The sequence below is a fragment of the Sinohyriopsis cumingii genome, chromosome 9 (genome assembly GCF_028554795.1).
Source record: "Sinohyriopsis cumingii isolate HCF-2022 chromosome 9, ASM2855479v2, whole genome shotgun sequence".
Classification (NCBI taxonomy): Eukaryota; Metazoa; Mollusca; class Bivalvia; order Unionida; family Unionidae; genus Sinohyriopsis; species Sinohyriopsis cumingii.
Genome location: NC_142969.1, coordinates 107,040,341 through 107,062,970, shown reverse-complemented (window position 1 = coordinate 107,062,970; position 22,630 = coordinate 107,040,341). Strand labels below are relative to the sequence as shown.

The window sequence follows — 22,630 nt, the reverse complement described above, 5'->3', positions numbered from 1 at the left end:
ACTCAGATGGACATCGCAGATAGGTGTGTGAATGGAAAACCCATGGATGGACTTATGGACATCTCAGATATGTAAATGGAAAACCCATGGATGGACTGATGGATAGCTCAGATTTGTAAATGGAAAACCCATGGATGGACTGATGGACAGCTCAGATATGTAAATGGAAAACCCATGGATGGCCTGATGGACAGCTCAGATATGTAAATGGAAAACCCATGTATGGACTGATGGATATCTGATATTTGTGTAAATGAAAATCCCATGGATGGACTGTTGGACAGCTCAGATAGATGTGTGAATGGAAATACAAATACCCATCCAAGGCTTTTCATTAAACGAGAGAACTGAAGTAACTCAGAAGAATGTTTGATTCTTAATCCAAGGGTCATAGGTTTGATGGCTACCTCAGCATGTCCGTAGTGAAGGGATCAGCTCACATTTTCTTGACGTGGTATAGCCAGTAACATATTAAAAGTGCTGTTCAAACCAACAACAATAAAAACATGTCCATAGGAAAGGGATCAGCTCACATTTTCTTGATGTGGTATAGCCAAAACATATTAAAAGTGCTGTTCAAACCAACAACAATAAAAACATGTCCATAGGAAAGGGATCAGCTCACATTTTCTTGATGTGGTATAGCCAAAACATATTAAAAGTGCTGTTCAAACCAACAACAATAAAAACATGTCCATAGGAAAGGGATCAGCTCACATTTTCTTGATGTGGTATAGCCAAAACATATTAAAAGTGCTGTTCAAACCAACAACAATAAAAACATGTCCATAGGAAAGGGATCAGCTCACATTTTCTTGATGTGGTATAGCCAAAACATATTAAAAGTGCTGTTCAAACCAACAACAATAAAAATCACATAAAATAAGGGAAACATTACAGAATAACCCAGAATTTTATGCTGCTGTAATGAAAACAAAATACTTGCTATATTCAGTATATTCAGTCAAGACTGTTCCGGTGGCCTAGTGGTTAGAGCATCCACCTCAGATGCAGGAGGCCATGGTTCAATCCCACTTAGTCATACCAAAGAATTTTAAAAAATGGTACTAACAGCTGCCTTGCTTGGCACTTAGCATTGAGAGGTTAGTGTTAGAACTAGTTGGCCTGGTGTCAGGATAATGTGACTGGGTGGGACATCATGCTACATGTCTGCGGCATGATGCCCCAGTGCTAGACATCACTATAAACTGCCACACTACAGACATCATAGCGATATGACTGAAAAACTGTTAAAGCTATGTTAAAAATCCAAATCACACATACACATATATTCTTTCAAAGTTTCAAACCAAAGCTGTACCTTGGTCAGTAAGAGATAATCAGTCTTTACACACATAACTGTGGCTAAACTGACAGGATGGAGTCTGCTGGTCTCATTAAAGTGCATGTTCACAGTCTAATGTTAAACTATCATAAAACAAAGACATGTTAATGGCCAACCCATAATAAATAATAATGTTTCTGCTCCTATTCACCAAAGTGTACCCCAGTGATGAATTAAATTTAATATATTTTATGTAAAGAATTGAAGAAATCATACATACAATCCCTAGACATGCCAACAGCAAGACACTTCTTAAATCTGCAGTACTGACATCGGTTTCTATTAAGTCTAATCACCATACATTTTCCATCCCGTAGACATCTGTATTCAATTTGTTTTTGTATACTTCGCCTGAAGAAGCCCTGGAAAATAAAAGTTTAGAGCAAAATTCACATTCACTTATTCACATTAAAATCTTCTGTCCTAATAAATCTAGGAAACTACACACACGGCAAATTTAATAAAAGTGCTTTATGCTCTGTTTCAAATAATCAGCATATATAGATAGATATAATATATATATATATATATATATATATATATATATATATATATATATATATATATATATATATATATATATATGAGAGAGAGTTATGAAACCAAAAATTTAAGCAAAAATAACAATTTATTTCTCAAAGCTACAAAGTGAAACTTTTAAAAATTAAAGTCAAATATTTTGAATTAAATCCCAAATAATCTTAAAAGTTCTATCACAAGTAAAAAAGTAAAGAATGTTCCACAAGAATTCCAATGCTTATGTACCAATAGTCTTGAATGTATTTATGTACTACAATGATACAATCCAGTATGTCTTTAAATGAGTCCTCAATAATAGCAAAGTAGTGTTTTAGTCCAAAAAGTGATTGAGCACTTTGTATTTCCAATGAATAATTTGAATAACTAATTCCTCTCAAATTATACCAGAACATAACAGTAAATGGTTCCATAGACTGAATTTAAGATAGGACCAAAGACTTTAGTATCAAAAACCTTTATACACATCTAGGCTTGATCCATGTCACAACAGCATTATTTTTTTCTGAAAAACCAACGGAAAATTACAAAATTATGTCAGCATCTTTGCTTCCAGAACTTACCAAACTTGTAATCAAGGTTAGGTCCTGAATTAATTTTTAATAAAAAAAACTTAAAACACATAACAAAAGTCAGGTAGCCTAAAACCTCTGCCCTCAATAATGGACAAAGGTCAAACAGACAATATAAATTAAATACACACACACACACTGGACTCCCTTCATATCATCATCTATGAAGCTGTGGCAGCTCAGTAGTATGCCAGCCATCCTCACAGCAATAAAGGTGAAGGTTAAGTCTTAGCCAGGCCAGTTTGGATTAGCCACCAGAACTACCACTAGCCCACAGGTCAAATGTCAGCTAATTTCATGGCAGATTTGTGCATAATACATCAACTTGTCAGTCTATCTGACCAGTGGGTATTTTAGGCATATTGAGAAAATTTAATCCAAAAATTGTATCTTTTATCATAATAAATGAAATAATAGAAACCATGCAAAAAATAAGCAAATGCAAATTATTTTTGAGGACAATCAATAGGTGAGTTGATGGTGAATAACTCACTTATAGTCTTGCAACCCAATAACTGATAGCACATGCTTCTTCAATTCCCAACGTGGAGGCATTTGGATGCCTGGAAGTTTGATAGACCTAATCCTGCCTCATCCAGCTAGTATACTGTCTGAGAGAGGCTTATCACAAATGAAGCAAATGAGGTCAGTATACAGAAATAAAATGTATGCTAAGGCCATAACAATTCAGTTAACTCTTCAGCTTGGTTGTGCTGATGTGGATGGATCTGATCAATTTCCAGCAATATGCTACTGCAATTCATCTTTCCACAGACCCAATTTCATGGGCAGCTGTAGAGGCTTGGCCTAGTTCTGCTGCAGCTGTAGAGGCTTGGCCTAGTTCTGCTGCAGCTGTGGAGGCTTGGCCTAGTTCTGCTGCAGCTGTAGAGGCTGGTTCTCATTCTTATTCTAGTTAAATCTCTGGATGAAGTACATTTAGATCTGGAACAACTGGACAGCTGATAGCACTGTCAATAAACTATGGCCATGTAATGCTGAATTAAACTGAATAAAATTTGATATAAATATCTTTGATTCGTTATTTACACATTTCGCGTTATGTAAGTAAATTTAAAAAGAGCTGATATTCATGGCTACTTGCAATTACAATTGAGTGATCAAGTACATTTTGTCTTCTTGTATAATGCCAGTTAAGACCAGTATGATGTAGTCTGGAACTGTATCATTTTCTGGTTCCTTGTTCTGTGGACTTGCAGGATGCTTTGGCCAAGTTTCATGCACTGTTGGCCACAGTGGTATGTTTTTCAGTGGGCACCTTAAACCAACTGCCTCTGTACAATATGATAAAATCATGCCAATATATAATAAAATAACCCAATCAGACATGTGTACACACATAACACATTCTAGTATTTGGTGGATATCGAGGACTCATGTATGGAATTGTGCACTGAAGACACGTTTCCATAAATATTCTGTATAACCCATGCAAACTGGGGATGCACACTATTTGACAAAATGACGGAGACCATAGAGATTGGTACATTATGACCAATGAGGGTATGTTTGCATATCTAGTCCAATCTTAAGAATCAATATGACCACTCAGGTGGCCTAGCGGTTAGAATGTCTGACTTGGATGCGGGAGGTCGCGGGTTTGAACCAAGGCCAAGTTATAACAAAGACATAAAATGGGTACTAACAGCTGCCTCTCTAGGTGCTCAGCATTAAGAGGTTAGTGTTAGGACTAGTCAGCCTAGTGTCAGAATAATGTGACTGTGTGGGACATCATGCTACATGTATGCAGCATGATGCCCCAGTGCTGGACATCACTATAAACTGCCACACTACAGACATCGCAGTGATATGACTGAAAGATTGTTAAAGCTATGTTAAAATCAAATCCAAATCACATACTAGTATTAAGTAACTGTAACCTCCATAAGGGTTTTGTCTACAACTGTTCTTTAAGGCAATTACATTATTATTTGAATATATATCAGGATGCTTTTGACTGATAAATTAATTGACTGACTGATTGTCCTGCAATTAGACTTTAGTAGGACTAATCCACCACTTTGGAGACCATACTGCAATAAATCTGGAGTATGGGCATTTGGTTATAGTACTCCATTATAAGGAATTCTTAGATTTGTGTGATTATTTGTTTGATTATTGGAACTTGGTGCAATGGAAATATTCCTTGGCCCAAAATAATTAGCCAGTTAGTAGAAGCAAACATCATGGAGTGACTTGTTAGTGAGTTTCCATGATACCATAGTTGACTTTTAGTGAATTCAGGTCAAAAGCACCAAAGTATCCCTGGAGTACCATAATCCCTATTAAAACCTAGTGATGTACATTGGTGGTGTGACTGTAGTTGCATTATTTAAGGCATGAGACTGATAAATTACACAAAGGAATAAACAAGAAGGGACTCAGCAGATACAGTTTGTCGCCATGGTGGCAAATGTGATGCATCTGTACTGGCGAAATGTGCCTTGAAACCATAAATTGATTGGCCTAAGGTGGCATAGTAAAAATAGTTCCGTGTTAAGGGATAGATATATAGTTTCTACGGCATGAACTGCTGACAGTATGGAAAGTTGATGAAGAGAAACCATGCAGATGTGTGGTTGATAGATATTTGGCAAGTTGTGAGATCTGTGGTCTTGCATTGATTAGCTAAATTATTTTGTGCAGAATCAACATGTCCAGCTCTCTAATTTACAACTGAAGTTGTATAGAAGTCTTTGGAAATTTGGGGTAAACTGATGACATCTAGTGGAATCGCACCAGGGTTTGACACCACTCGGACAGGCAAATACCCCTGGCTTGAAACAATACTATCTGGCTGGATCTGAGCATTAATGGCAGGAAACTTGCCTTATCAGTAATGACTATTTGCTTTTTTCACAAAACAGAGTAATATCTTAGTTATGTACTTATCTCTCTCTCTCTCTCTCTCTCTCTCTCATCATCTTCCAAAACACTTAGCTTATTCATTTGCTAATTCCTGTCTGTCTGTCTGTCTCTCTTTGTTTTCTTTTCAGGCTCTCTATCTCTTTTTTTTTTCTTACAGGCATTCTCCAGATTCAAATCTTTATACATTTGCTAATTCAAGGTACCATGTAAAGGTGTTTTGTAGAAAACATATTGGAGTTTTTTTCCTCGCAGCCTTCTGTATAAAACATACTGAAAAAAGACTAAATGAGTAAGAATATTAGTCTAATGCAGCCTTTGAGTTATAAATACAAGTTGGTCCAGTAGAACATCCTGAGTGTTTTGGCTGTTGTTAAAAACCTCTTTAAATTTGGGAAAAGAATATAGACTGATGACTTGTTTTTTACATTTTGTGTGTTGTTTTATTAAGACTTCATTTACAACAGAACTATCTATACAAACATAATTCATGATATGTTAAGCAAAGTCATCAAATCACCAACTGAAGCAAGTATATACATTTAAAAGAACATTGAATGCATTCAACAGCTTATCATTGCTTGCACGTGAAGTTGCAAGTTTTAAAAGCGTGGTATTGAAAAACACATTGCTGTAATTAAATGGTTCATTTTCGGACTGATCATCTTGATGATAAATGTTTATTGAACTTCTGTGCATGTAACTTCCAAATTCGGTTAGTGATAATTCAATCTCACTTTAGCGGGATTTTTCACTTGACTCACATCTGTTCTCTCCTGTTTGAATACTAAGTAGGGGTGGATAAATTTAGCATATCAAGGATGTCTTTTCAATATCTTTATGTGTGTAAAATCTTGTCACAAACAGGATGTTTAACTTTACAGATGGGTTGAGTAATTAGGCAATTTCAGTACATCTCTACAATGAATTCCAACAGCATTTTGATTTACTTCTTTCATACATGTCGTAGATTTATTTGCATGCATTGGACATATATGGTATAAATGTATTGTGAGTTTGCCAACACTATTGTCTCACATGCATGAAATAATAAAAAAAATACCAGGGACTGTTATATGCACCAGATTTTCTTCTTCCAGTTTAGCTAAGTAGTTGGTATTTGATGCTTGGATCTAAAGGGAGATAATACATTTTTTCAACGTGTAATTTGATAGCAGGTGATCTTTCTCTACAAGTTTTCCACTGGGCAATCGAGGACATGGATTCGGGTGTGTCTATCTCCAGCTTTGGAAGAAAGATACACTCCAAAATCACTGACATGCACCAAGAGTGTAAACAGGGACCTTCCTACAAATCAAGATTGTACGTCATTCTAGGCTAAAATAGTTGATAGAAGCAAGATTTTACCATTTTTTCAACTGAGGATGTCATGGGCTGGAGGTGTGTCCTTGGTAAAGTTGGTATGAATGTCCTTGGCTAACACCAAATACAACTGCACACACACACACACACACACACACCACTTTCTAGGAATATATTTCCTTGACTACAGTATATTGTGCTACATGTACCAACTGATGCCTGAGTCTCATTGATAAAAGACCATAACAGGCAACTCTTACACTTAAGACTATATAATACATTATTTCTAAACAAAAGCAACTACAAAATCTTGACATAAAAGATACAAAAATACTTTTAACTACCTATTTCAGAACACCTCTTCCCCACAACTATCTATAGTACTCCATCTCATCCTATTGATTGCATATATTTAGTATGGCAAGGAAATATCTTAAAATGTCACAATAACTGCAACTGATGTAAATTTGACTTCTGAACCACTCCCAATGACCTGGGGGCAGATAAAGACTCTTGCTGATGGCATCATACTGGCAACTTTACAACAAAGTTAATATTCTTTTCTTTGACTTATCATACACACTGACCTTTCACTCCAGAATCTTTTCTTATTATATTATATACAAGTCATCCACAAGGTTTGGTCAAAGAACTTACTAACACAAAAACCATTCTGCAAAATCCCCAATCAACCGGCCTCTTCTGTACCTTACTGCAAGCTATCTGGTCAAGTATATAGTCTACAACTAAATGCAAAAAAATTGTTTCTTCTTTCAGTTAGTGACCTTTACTTCTTACCTTTTGACCCCAAAAAAGACAGGTTTCTTCCTCACCCAATGTGAAACTATTGTCAAAGTTTGATTCAGGTCTGTTATGAAGAACTAATGTTGTTGTGCAGAAATAATTTTTCTTCTATCAATCATAGTGACCTTGAACTTTTGACCCCATTATAAAGTCTTCTTCCTCCCCCCAAGTTAAAGGGAACCCCAAAGTTTCATCCAGGTCTGTGACCTAGAATTAATGTCATAATGCAGTCATAGTGACCCTTATCTTTCATCTTTTAACCCCAATATGGTTGAGCTTCTTTCTAATCCTCTCTGCAAGCCAGTCACAAATATTGCCATAGGTTTGTAATGTAAAACTAATATTATTGTGCAGAAACCATTTTTCTTTCTGACAAAGTGACCTCATATCTTTATACCCCAATATGGAATAGCTCCTTTTTTACCCAGAGTGCAAGCCATTTGCAGTGCTTATTTCAGGTCTGTGATGTTACTATTCAGAAAGCATTTTTATTCTTTCAGTCATAGTGACCTTGAACTTTGATCTGCTCATCCCAATAGGGATTTGCAAGCCAACCTCAAAGCTTGGTCCAGGTGTATATTGTATGATAATGTGTAGAAACCATTTTTCTTATTTTAGTTAATGACCAAGACCTTTAACCTTTTGAACCCCAAATTAACCCTAACCCTATTGACAGGCTTATTTCTTACCCAATGTGCAAGCTAACCAATCACGTCCTGATATATAATGTAGAACAAATGTTGTGCAGAAACCATTTTTATTTTTGCAGTGAAATTGAGCTTAATCTTTGACCTTTTAACCTCAAAATCAATACAGTTCTTCCTTACCTCAAGTGCAAGCTGTCAACAATGTTTAGTAACAGTAGATGATGTGCAGAAATGTGGTAGTGGGTTTGGGTGGAAACTAAATTTAATTATGCAATACATTCCCATGGCTGTTGTTTATCTTTCGTTTTGCCAAATAAACATACCGTCTGTTTGATGTGCATACATCCTCCCTTAGAGTCATTATGATGCAACTGAGTACAAGCTTGCTTATCCCTGGAAAGTTACATGCAAAACAAGCACAGTTAGTTCATCTTTTTCATAGATGGCTGCTACACCAGGACATCTGAGCAGGGCATTTGACAATAGCCATGGGTAAGTATTGCTTAATTAAAATTAGTTTTACCCCCCCCCCAAAGAAACTACATTTTAATAGCAGCAATAACTTACCCATGGCTATTGTTTATCTTTCTTCTTGCCAAATAAACATACCGTCTGTTTGATGTGCATTCATCCTCCCTTAGAGTGAAGAAATGTCATTATAATGTAATTGATTGTAAGCTTGCTTGTCCCTGGAAAGTTACATGCAAAACAAGCACAGTTAGTTCATCTTTTTCATAGACGGCTACTACACCAGGACATCTGAGCATGGTGGGAGAAGGACATTTGACAATAGCCATGGGTAAGTATTGCATAATTAAAATTAGTTTTACCCACCATAAAAACTACACTTTAATAGCAGCAATAGCTTACCCATGGCTATTGTTTAGCTGAATTTGTCAATAAGGAGGGTTGGCTGATGCTTTGTTAAACTGATGAAAAACCCAGAGAAAATGGAAAATAATCACCATTGATGGAGAGGTCTATGCTATGGAAGGTTGGTATTTCTTGGGGCCACCGGTTGTGCCATAACAACTGGACCCAGAGAAAAGAGCCGTTGCTTTGTTGTGATAACGAGCGCAGGTAAAAGAAGGAAAAGGTAGTATGGGAATGCCAAAATGCTGCCATCACGATGTCCTCTAAGGAGGAGTGATTAAGGTAGGCCCATCAGGTAGCAATGGGTCAAACCTCATGGTCTTTAAGTTTCATAAAGGAAAGGTCTCAATCAGTAAGAAACTGGTATGCTCTTTTGATTGTGGTGACAATCCACCATGAAATAGTGGCAGCTGAAATGTCTACAGAGCCCTTGAGAGGGAGGAAGAGACACTTCCTACCCTTTCATTTTTCTTTGGATGCCTTAAGACAGAAACAGTGCCCCCACTAGACTGCAAGCCAGTCTTTATCACCCACAGCACAGATTCCACTGAGACTTGGGATTTCTATTGATAGTGGAGCTACGGAAGGTAATTTTTTCAAATCTCACTTCATCACTGCGCTGAGGTGAGGGCTTGAAAGTGAGGTCCTGAAAAGAAGCCTCATTCAATGGCTCATAGGGGGTTTCAGTTAATGACAATAAAACAGATTCCATCTAGGTGTAAGAGAGTGCGAGACAGGTCTCTGCAGTTCAAAATACTTAATATGATCGCATTGTGTGAATCCAAACCAATTACTGTGCCTGGAGAGAATTTAAGTGTGTTAGAAATTGCAGCTCTAAAGCCCTTGATAGTGGATACAAAGCATAGTGGATACAAAGCATATTTAGTTCTCAAAGAGAAATAAAAGAAAATCATCTGCAGACTCAGGTTATAGATGGGTGGCTAGGATCAATATGTTTCGCCAATCACAGAAGAATGTAGAAGATCTCCTGGACTGAATGATGCAACTAGCGATCAGTCCAAAAAGTTGTTCTCTGGAGAGATCACTTGAGATGAGCCAAGCATGAAGGTGGAGAATTTGTGGGTTGCTGTGGAAAAGGGATCCTCGGTATTGCGAAAGAAGATCCCTCCTGGGGAGTAAGAGACCTGTGTTGAGCGATCAACAAGTTTAGAAGATCATTGAACCATGAGCACTGAGGCCACAGAGGGGCTATGAAAATGATCTGAGCAGTGGAAGTTCTGACTTTTTTCAGCACTTGAGGAATCAGTCAGAAGGGTGGGAAGGCGTAAGCAAACAGCCAATCCCACTGGAGGCTGAACAGATCCACTGCTCAAGCTCCTTGATCCAGGACAGGAGAAACATAAAATGGGGAGTATGTTGTTGAGCTTGGTTGCAAACAGATCCACCAGTTGCCTTCCACACATCAAGAACAGGGACTCTGTAGCACTACTGCAGTGAAGAGTCCATTCTGTTTTTCCTTCCCAGAATATGCTGAACTCTATGTGTTATGTTCTCTGAGGTGGCCCAGGACAGGAGGTTCCACATTTCCACACAAAGAGATAGGGCATGTGTGCCTCCTTTACATTGGAGACAAACTATAATGGATGTGTTGTCTGAAGAGACCACTGACCCCTTACACTCTAGATGCACCCTTGCAACGCTAGGTATACAGCCTTTATTTCTAGTCTGTTTATGTGAAAGGATGATTCCTGTAGAATTGTACCCTCTGATTCTAAATGAGCACCCCAACTGGAATCTGACATGTGGACAAAGAGATTGGAGTGGGGTTTGGGTGTATGCATGGAGATTCTAATCTTGAATCTCTCATGATTCATCCACCACAGCAAATGGTGATGAAATGCTGGTCCTAGAAAAGACCACTGTTGATAGAGAATCTTTGTGAGGCTTCCACCTTTCTAGAAGGAGGAACTGCAGAGGTCACTTATGGAAAAGTCCTAGTAGAACCAAGACAGCTGAGGTGTTAAAGGGACAGGTACAGTCGGCAGACAAATGAGTTACTGCTTGTAGAATCTCTTACATGGCCAGGATTAGAACTATTCAATCCAGTTCTGGTTTGTAAGGAAATTCATCCCCATGAAAACAAAGTCTTGCGATGGAGTGAGTTCAGATTTCTCAGTACAGATCCTGATGAAGGGACTAGATTTTAAAATTGTGGACCAGCCTGTCATCGAAATACTGGACAATTGGTACAGTATTCCCAGTAACCAGTGGTATCTGCCACTATTCACATAACTTGAGTAAACACTCTGGTGTGGAAGAAATTCTGAATGGTAGGACCCGGTATTTAAAAACTTCCTGCTCTTAGCAAAACTGGTTATATTTGTGGTGAGGAGGTGGTCTCCATCTTGAAATGTTCTTCCAGAAGAAACCGGTTTAAAGGGGGAGAAGTCGATTATAATGCAAAACTTTCCTTTTTTCTTTGTGACTAGGAAGATATGGGAATAGAAGGCAGGTGGCTGATCATTCATGACCCTCTAAACTGCCCCTTTTTAAAAGTATGTGAACTTCTTTCCTCAGTTTCACCAGACTGGATTGGTGAAGAAAGATGGGGTCCTGGATAGAGAAAGTGGTTCCCAAAACTGGAATCAGTGCCCCTCATTCACAATAGAAAGGACCCAATTATCGTCCATAACGCTTCACCAGACCTTGGAAAAAAAAGACCTAGGCAAGCACTGACAGGAATGCCTGGGAGAGGGACGTGTGACAGGAGAGGGTTCAAGTCCCTAGGGCTGTCCCCCAACCCCTCCTTAGGAAGAAGAAGGGGGCTATATAAACTGCCTCCTTCTTTTCCAGGTTCATTAGCCACATGTTTTGTTTTGGTTTCTGGAAGCCAGATGGACAAAAAGAGGAAGCTCATTTTGAGGTTGCATATTGGACTGAGGCTGTGTCCGCTTGAAGATCTTAGCGGAAGGCCCTAAAGGTGATTCACATGGACATGATTCCTGGTCAAATGCAATGGCTAGGAGTGGGTTTGAAGGATCTATGTTAATGTTCCAACAAATCTTAAGATGCCACAGAAGGAATAAGGCCTTCAAACAGACTCTTGATATATTGGATGAAATATCAAAGAACAAATGCACACTGAACAACACAAAGAAATTAGCAAATATTCAAATAATTATTGTGTAGCGGAACATTGGTTGCTTACTGTGAAATTACCTATTAGTAGATATTGCATGGAACCAAGCCAGCCATGCACCATTACTGCAGGTATGGAGTCAATGTTACTTCTTGGAGCAGTCAACAACCCATCCTTCATTTTAAGGCAATAAGTAAGTGGCCTTTAAGTCAAAGCAAAAGATCATCTGAGAACAAAATGTCTCTTGCATGCTCTACCATGGTATTATTCAACAAGAAACTCAAGTGGGTCTTGGATTACTCACTTAGCTGACATTTGCCTAATAGCCAATAGTAAGTACAGTATGCCAAGAATCTGGGTAAACAAGTGGGTCTTGGATTACTCACTTAGCTGACATTTGCCTAATAGCCAATTGTAAGTACAGTATGCCAAGAATCTGTGTAAAATGGATACTTTCTTATAAATGTCTTCCAATGCTATTGCTTTAATATGTTACAAAAGCTCTTGTTTCAAGGTTTCTTTTTTACTTTGCATATTCCTTCATATCTGATGGTCTAATGCTGAAAGGCAATTATGGCAGGAGTCCTTCTGTCCAAGTTTATCAGATTCTGTTTAGTGGATTTTTAGAAATAAATTTGTTTAAATATTTTTTATTTCTGGTATCAAGAGCCATATTTGATGGTAAATCTATATAATTTATACAAATGTAATATCACTTCATGCAATAATGCTTTTAAACAAATTAGGTCATATTCTGTTAAGCAGTTTTTTTTAAATGCAGTCATTTAAAAGGCTTTCTATTTTTAGTACTGGTAGCCATATCTGATGATGTAAAAATCTGAAAGCCCTCTGTCAAATGTTGTCTAATTTGTTTAGGTGGCGCTTTTCAGTTTCATATTTTGCATAGGTTAGAATTTTAAAGAAAAAGAATTTCCCAGGATTTCCTCACTGGTTATACTGGCTATTTAAAAAATACCTTGTATATCTTAGGTACAGTTCAAAGAACCTTTAATTCCCTTTATTTTGGTGTATGATTGATGGTTGTAATATGGGTTATAGAGTATACAACTTGGCCTTACTCCAGATGTGCACTGTTCAAAAAGCTGCTAGCTCCACTTGTCATTTTCACTTTTTGAACTTCAGAGGTAAATTGTATAGAAAAAGAGCCAATAACTTGTTTTTACATTTTATATATTTGGTAATTCATTCATTGCTCTTTCAGAAGCTGGTATTGTCTAGTCTGGCAAAATTCATTTTCCTTATTTTAATAGCTGCTATGGATAGTGTACTTTAGACTAATTCAGGCTGATTTTTAGCATAAGGGAGCAGTCATTTTAGTTAGCAGTGTGCTTAGATCATGTACAATTTCCAAAAGTACATTATCCAAAGAAATGTCAGCCACATTCAATTAAAGCAGTATAGAGGTATGCCAACATTCTCTCCACTATGCATGTTTTAAATACAAACAACTTCACCTTACATGTGTCGCTCTCTCAAAAGTACATAATAACTGCTGAGCACCCCCTTAGTGGTTTTTGAGAAGTTGTTGTCTGAAGTTTTTTTTCAAACAATGGTAGACTGGCATCATTTGTACAAATCTTAAATGTTTAATACAAGAGTTATTTCTGCCAATTTAGGTCAGATTGTATTCAGCAGCTGTTGTACATAAGTAATTTTTTTTATTGACCTATATGGCAGCCACAGATTAAGTATTGTCATCATTATTTGATACCATAATGGATGCCTGAGGTTAAGTCAACAAAGATTTTACTGAAGCCACTGATTACTCAACAAATCTTGATGATCCTAACTTGCAGTCTGTTCAGGAGGTGGCAACATAATGGAAGGCCAAGGCTTGGTCCCCACATTTTTCTTGTGTAATGTGTTTGTGGTTTGTGGGCTTAATGCCACTTTTCATCACATGGCAACCAGTTTATCTCATGAAGGAAGAACCCAAGAATATCCCGGGAACAACCATCAACCCACTAATTACTCAATAAAGCTTGATGAACCTACTTTGCAGCCTTCACAGGATGTGACACCATAATGGAAGCCTGAGGCTCGGTCCCCACACACTTTACATGGGACAAAGGTCTGCTTGGGGCTGTTAGAGTCTGCAGCTGCTGCCTGGATGCTGTTGTCTGATTCTGTAACAAACACAAGGAATAATAATAATTTTAAGGATACATATTTTACTAAAAATGTTTGATTAGCTTTAATTTCATTAGTCATGTTCAACAGGATATTGAATCACAATATTTACCATAGCAATAGTGTAACATGATACAGGCTCAATCACTGAATCACAATAATTACCATAGCAATAGTGTAACATAGTACAGACTCAATCACTGAATCACAATATTTACCATAGCAATAGTGTAACATAATACAGACACAATCACTGAATCACAATATTTACCATAGCAATAGTGTAACATGATGCAGGCTCAATCACTGAATCACAATATTTACCATAGTAACAGTGTAAGATAATAAAGACTCTATCAATGAATTGCTATATTTACTCTGGCAATAGTGTAAGATGATACAGACTCAGTGAATTACAATATTTACCATAATAACAGTGTAATATAATAAAGAATCAATCACTGAATCACAATATTTACCATGACAAAAGCGTATCATGATACAGACTCAATCACTGAATTACAATGTTTACTATGGCAAAAGTGTATCTTGACACAGACTCACTGAATTACAATATTTACAGTGGCAATAGTGTGAATTGTGATGCAGACTGAATGGATCACAATATTTACCATGGCAATAATGCAACATAATAAACTATAACTGAATCACAATATTTATGACAGCAATAGTGTATCATGATGCAGACTCAATCACTGAATCACGATATTTACTATGGTAATAGTGTATAATGACAGACTTAAACTATCAATACATATGACAGTAGAATGAAACATAAACAAAATGATATTAACTGTCTAAACACTATTCTTTCAAAACTTTGAAAGGAGTTAACAAAAAGTCTACTTACAACATGTACACATATACAAACTGTCTCCTTATGCCTACTGTATCTACCTTTAATTATGTGCAACACAATTATTTTTCTTCTTCTAATTCACTATCAATGATAATTGTTGAAAGAACTTTTCAAAATAATATCCAATACATGTAGGTTTTGACACATTCTAGTAAATATTTACACTACATGACTATTGTGTGCATTTGTATGCTTAACCCATACTACAGAATTTTAATCTACCTCCCAAAAAGCGCATTTTATATTCTACTTAAATGCCTTCCCACCCACCCATTTAATTTATGTAAGAGCCCAGCTTTGAGTTAAAGATATCAAATAAAGGAATTCAGTCACAAATACAAGTTAGAGATATCAAATAAAGGAATTCAGTCACAAATACAAATTAGAGATATCAAAGGAATTCAGTCACAAAAACAAGTTAGAGTAACAAATAAAGGAATTCAGTAAAAAAAAAACAAGTTAGAGATATCAAATAAAGGAATTCAGTCACTAAAACAAGTTAAAGATATCAAATAAAGGAATTCAGTCACTAAAACAAGTTAGATATCAAATAAAGGAATTCAGTCACTAAAACAAGTCAGAAATATCAAATCAAGGAATTCAGTCACAAAAACACATACTGTGACTGTCCAATTTTACACACAAGATATCAAATGATAGATTGTCCTACAAACCACCACCACTATGACCTTGCCAGTGCCAACTTGGTTCTGTGTGGAAAATGAAGTCAGAACAAACTGTTTTTAGTTCCCACAGCCTGAGTGATGTTTCTATCATTGTCTTGAATGGACCACATCAACAACCAGAAGTGCAAAGTACACGTACATACCTAAATATTCAATCGGAGAGAACAAGATACTTTAGCGGTTTCAGAATCTATATGATGTGAGACCCAATTTAGCTCCCATCTAAATTGACCAAAATGAGAACAAATTTATGGCTTCTCAGTAGGATAAGACAATATCTCCCTGAAAGGCACAGAAAACTATTTTATAACAGTTACATACAACCCTATTTAGACTACTGTAATACAGTATGGGGTAATTCAAATGATAAAAACATAGCAAAGCTGGCACATCTTCAAAAAAGAGCACTAGGGCTAATATCAATCCAGAAAGAAAGCAAGGAAAATTTAGCTGGTAGGTTAAAATTATTACCTATTAAAGACCGAAATCTGTTTGAGAAAAGCCAAATTAATGTACAGGATATCCAATAATAGTGCTCCTGAATATTTACATTCACTATTCCAGTATTGGCTACCTGGTAATACTCTCTACCTGTGGTCCCTGTCCACCAAACAGTATAAAATTCCCAAACCAAATAAGGAGTTATTTTAAAAAAAAGTTTCCAATACTTGGGAACTCAGCTCTGGATATATCCAGTGGCTTCAGAGATGCAGCTAAAATATATAAATTCCTTTGTATAAGGGCTTCATGGTAGATTAGTTCTTGCCTAATTGTGTTACCCTCTTTAAATAAGGTCATTATTATTATTATTGTGAAAAAAAGCGCTAAGTTCAAATAGTGTTTCATAACAGTATTATTTTCAAATGTAACAAGCTATGTTGAGAATAAGTGGGTAGACTCCAAGGCTTACAAAATTTATTGATTGTTCAAACCACCTGACCAGCAATTTTAAATACAATGATATATTTCACCTAACTGCAGGTGTTTTTTTTATATTACCTTCCCAAAATTAATCTGTTTAATGTATTACACACAAAAAAAGCCAGTCAACCCATGAGAAAGTGACTTTAAGGATTGAATACAATGAGTCCATGTGTGCTGAGAGTTGCAAAAAAATCAGTTACAGCAGTAAATTTTCAACAATGAATGGTTGTACACAAAACAAAGAAAATAATCATGGCCATAGGCAACGTATACATGTGCCATCTAGGCTCACCTAGAAGTTGAGTAAAACTGCAAACAACAAAAATCCTGATCTGCCAAAGTGTAAATGAGCATTATGGGATGGACAATCTGATCTGGGTCTGTGCAGTTTGCATTTGGACTCATAAGCATTGAGATGGCAGATCTGGGTCTGTGCAGTTTGCATTTGGACTCATAAGCATTATGGGATGGACGATCTGGGTCTGTGCACTTTGCATTTGGACTCATAAGCATTGAGATGGCAGATCTGGGTCTGTGCAGTTTGCATTTGGACTCATAAGCATTATGGGATGGATGATCTGGGTCTGTGCACTTTGCATTTGGACTCACAAGCATTATGAGATGGCAGATCTGGGTCTGTGCAGTTTGCATTTGGACTCATAAGCATTATGGGATGGCAGATCTGGGTCTGTGCACTTTGCATTTGGACTCATGAGCATTGAGATGGCAGATCTGGGTCTGTGCAGTTTGCATTTGGACTCATGAGCATTATGGGATGGACGATCTGGGTCTGTGCACTTTGCGTTTGGACTCATGAACATTATGAGATGGCAGATCTTGGTCTGTGCAGTTTGCATTTGGACTCATGAACATTATGAGATGGCAGATCTGGGTCTGTGCAGTTTGCATTTGGACTCATAAGCATTATGGGATGGACGATCTGGGTCTGTGCAGTTTGCATTTGGACTCGTAAGCATTATGGGATGGACGATCTGGGTCTGTGGAGTTTGCATTTGGACTCATGAGCATTATGAGATGGCAGATCTGGGTCTGTGCAGTTTGCATTTGGACTCATGAACATTATGGGATGGACGATCTGGGTCTGTGGAGTTTGCATTTGGACTCATGAGCATTATGAGATGGCAGATCTGGGTCTGTGCAGTTTGCATTTGGACTCATAAGCATTATGAGATGGCAGATCTGGGTCTGTGCAGTTTGCATTTGGACTCATAAGCATTATGGGATGGGCGATCTGGGTCTGTGCACTTTGCATTTGGACTCATAAGCATCATGGGATGGATGATCTGGGTCTATGCAGTTTGCATTTGGACTCATAAGCATTATGGGATGGACGATCTGGGTCTGTGCAGTTTGCATTTGGACTCATAAGCATTATGGGATGGACGATCTGGGTCTGTGCAGTTTGCATTTGGACTCATAAGCATTATGGGATGGACGATCTGGGTCTTTGCAGTTTGCATTTGGACTCATAAGCATTATGAAATAGATGATCTGGGTCTTTGCAGTTTGCATTTTGACTCATCTTATAAACTCAGCCAATGAGATGTAGACAAGTACACTTCAATTATATGTACAACCACTACGAACAAGATGATATAAGCTTATTTACAAAATCTGCTAAATTCCAACTGAAATCCAATTGGCAAGAAGCTCAGCCAATTACATGTATGATCAATGTACCTGATCCCATAATTAAACCTATCCTGGCTCAGTGATGCAAAACTATTTAGAAGTTTGATCTTAATCTGGATCAGAAAATAGACACAATATTATGTCCAAGTTCTATCCAATCAGAAAATAGACACAATAGTATGTCCAAGTTCTATCCAATCAGAAAATAGACACTATAGTATGTCCAAGTTCTATCCAATCAGAATATAGACACTATAGTATGTCCAACTCTGTCCAATTAGATGCAATACAATAATACAGCAGTGACTGTACTGATCACACTCATGACTATACACATTCAAGACCCTGATGATATACATATACGCTCAATTACCAAGTTTGATCAAAATCCTATCAAACATGTATCCCTAATTACCATGTTTGATCAAAATCCTATCAAACATGTATGCATAATGACCAAATTTGATCAAAATCCTATCAAACATGTATCCTTAAATACCAAGTTTGATCAAAATCCTATCAAACATGTATCCTTAAATACCATGTTTAATCAAAATCCTATCAAACATGTATGCATAATGACCAAATTTGATCAAAATCCTATCAAACATGTATCCTTAAATACCAAGTTTGATCAAAATCCTATCAAACATTTATCCTTAAATACCAAGTTTGATCAAAATCCTATCAAAAATGTATCCTTAAATACCAAGTTTGATCAAAATCCTATCAAAAATAGTCCCATGATGGTAAGCATCAAACTCAAATCAGAAATTCCACTTCTCAAGTAGTAAGCAGCTTTGCACTTAGATGTAAGATTACCTCATCAACATGTGTGTAGCCTACTAATAATAAAAATCAATACTCTTGATGATATAAGCTTATTTACCATGCATTATCACAATGGATCAGAACTGTAACTACCTCAGTCAATTAGATGCATGATCACAATGGATCAGAACTGTAACTACCTCAGTCAATTAGATGCATGATCACAATGGATCAGAACTGTAACAACCTCAGTCAATTAGATGCATGATCACAATGGATCAGAACTGTAACAACCTCAGTCAATTAGATGCATGACATGTCATTAATATGCTCATTATGCAGCTCATTCTAGATCTTGATCATATAGGTTAAGGTAGCACTAAACAGTTTTGTATGACTGACCATGGGGTAAATTTTCAATTGTAAAAACATTTATACTTAAGAGTATCTCCCTATTTCTCCCTCATTATTTAATGCATGATTTTATGCTGTATGCACAAGGAGAGGATTCTAGTGCAGAAACACATCTGTGTTAAAACAAGTTTGTGATGGAGTTATGGCCTTAAATGTGCATATACTGTAAGCAGTTGCCAATTTTCTCGGAACTAAATAGTTTTTAACATAATTTTCTTATTGATTTGCGGAAGATCAGTTCATTTTCCACTTTACCCATTCATTAAAGTAACATCTGAGATGTAACTGTCTCTGCCTTATATATGAAGTATCTCAGACTTTATTTAGCAATGTTCTTTATGAGGTTTTATAAGTCTATGATTTAAGGCACTGTGTAGAGGGGGTTGGTGTAACTATAAATTAAACAATCACAGAAGGATCAGCTCTGTTTTTGCCAATAATTTTACTAATTCAGTTTCTCCATTCTGTGACGAGTATGAAAACTGATACATGTGAATGGTTATGGAACTTTATTTTGTTGGCTTCAAAGTTGACTGACAGGGTATATCCTCAATCACAACCAAGACTGAACACTCTATAGTACTCCCTTAATGAGCATTTACATACTCTTCAGGTTAACTTTATTTTGTTAGTGGGTGGCTTCAAAGTTGACTGACAGGGTATATCCTCAATCACAACCATTAGACTGAACACTCTTATAGTACTTCGCTTAATGAGCATTTACATACTCTTCAGGTTAACTTTATTTTGTTAGTGGGTGGCTTCAAAGTTGACTGACAGGGTAATATCCTCAATAAAAACCAAGAATGAACATTCTATAGTACTCCCTTATAGTACTCACTTAATGAGCATTCACATACTGTTCAGGTTAACTTTATTTTGTTAGTGGGTGGCTCTATAGTACTTCCTTATAGTGCTCCCTTCATGAGCATTAACATACTGTTCGGGTTAACTTCTTCCGATTTTAATTTCATAATTTAAATTGATTGAAAATACTCTACTAACCAAAATAAAACCTTCCTGGGAGAATATGAGTCACTCAAAAAGAATGACGATCTAAATTACTGACAATTATTTGCCTGAATTTAAGAGCATATCTTCCTTTTAATTACTGAGTGTTGAAACCATCTCCAATATTCTTCAGTAATAGCAAGATTTTCAAATTAACTGCTGTGGTGGACATACTAGATTTCTGCTTTGCACCATTATCACTTTAGATAAAACAAGCATCACAAGAAGTCTCCTGATGGAAACCTCATGATGATATGACACAAGAAGTCTCCTGATGGAAACCCCATGATATGAAACAAGAGGTCTCCTCATGGAGACCCCATATGACACAAGGTCTCCTGATGGAAACCTCATGATGATATGACACAAGGTCTCCTGATGGAAACCCCATGATATGACACAAGGTCTCCTGATGGAACCCTCATGATGATATGACACAAAGTCTCCTGATGGAAACCCCATGATATGACACAAGGTCTCCTGATGGAAACCTCATGATGATATGACACAAGGTCACCTGATGGAAACCTCATGATGATATGACACAAGGTCTCCTGATGGAAACCCCATGATGATATGACACAAGGTCTCCTGATGGAAACTCCATGATGATATGACACAAGAAGTCTCCTGATGGAAACCTCATGATGATATGACACAAGAAGTCTCCTGATGGAAACTCTATGATGATATCACACAAGGTCTCCTGATGGAAACCCCATGATGATATGACACAAGGTCTCTTGATGGAAACCTCATGATCATATGACACAAGAAGTCTCCTGATGGAAACTCCATGATGATATGAGATAAGGTCTCCTGACGGAAACCCCATGATGATTTGACACAAGAAGTCTCCTGATGGAAACTACATAATGATATGACATAAGGTCTCCTGACGGAAACCCCATGATGATTTGACACAAGGTCTCCTGATGGAAACCCCATGATGATATGACACAAGGTCTCCTGATGGAAACCCCAAGATGATATGACACAAGGTCTCCTGATGGAAACCCCATGATGATATGACACATGGTCTCCTGACGGAAACCCCATGATGATATGACACAAGAAGTCTCCTGATGGAAACTCCACATGATATGACACAAGGTCTCCTGACGAAACTCCATGATGATATGACACAAGGTCTCCTGATGGAAACCCCATGATGATATGACTTTCCATTCGATACCAAGACTTTCAAAATGGATGCCATGGTGGCCATATTTGATATCAGTTTGGCACCATTTCTAATTTGTAGGAAACAGACATCATAAGAAGTCTTTTGGGGAAAATACAATGTTGATATGACCAACCATCTTGGAGAAGTAGTGATAATTTTTTTTGAAGACAGCCATAATGTGGTAGTCATATTAGAAGTCAGATCAGCACCATTTTCATTTATGACCAACTAGACATCATAAGAAGTCGTTCCGATGGGACCAAACACTGATATGACCATTCATTCAGGAGAAATAGTGATATGATTTTCAAGATGGCCCCTGTAGGAGGCATATCGACTGTCTGAATGGTATTATGGGGAGCAACCACACATCATAAAAACTCCATGCTGATATGACTATCTGTTCCGGAGGAGCAATGATAACAACATTTCCAAGACAGCCACTGTGGTGGTATATTGGACATCAGATTGGCACCAATTTCATTTTGGACCAGCTATACACTGCAATATTACTTTTCATTCATGAGGACTACCAATAACAAGATTTTAAAAATGGCCACTTGGGCATAGATATTGGACTTCAAAATCAGTTATGCTTTTTTCATTTAGGACCAACCTGACATCATAACAAGTCTACTGGTGAAACCCCATGGCAAGACATGTATTACTAACAAGTCTTCTGGTGAAAACCCCATGGCAATATTACTAACAAGTCTTCTGGTGAAAATCCCATGGAAATATTACTAACAAGTCTTCTGGTGAAAACCCAATGGCAATATTACTAACAAGTCTTCTGGTGAAAACCCCATGGCAATATTACTAAAAAGTCTTCTGGTGAAAACCCCATGGCAATATTACTAACAAGTCATC

General features: G+C 37.1%; 1 protein-coding gene across 1 annotated transcript in view; it reads right to left on the bottom strand.

The window, feature by feature from the left end:
* The window catches only part of LOC149792434 (ecdysone-induced protein 78C-like), a 147,021-nt gene that overhangs the window by 59,606 nt on the left and 64,785 nt on the right, over positions 1-22,630 (bottom strand). Inside the window, exons 2-3 of the mRNA XM_089971001.1 lie at positions 14,101-14,231; positions 1,566-1,707 (exon numbers count right to left, since the gene is read on the bottom strand). Coding sequence (XP_089827127.1) covers positions 1,566-1,707; positions 14,101-14,231 — 273 coding nt within the window. The remainder of the gene's footprint in view (positions 1-1,565; positions 1,708-14,100; positions 14,232-22,630) is intronic.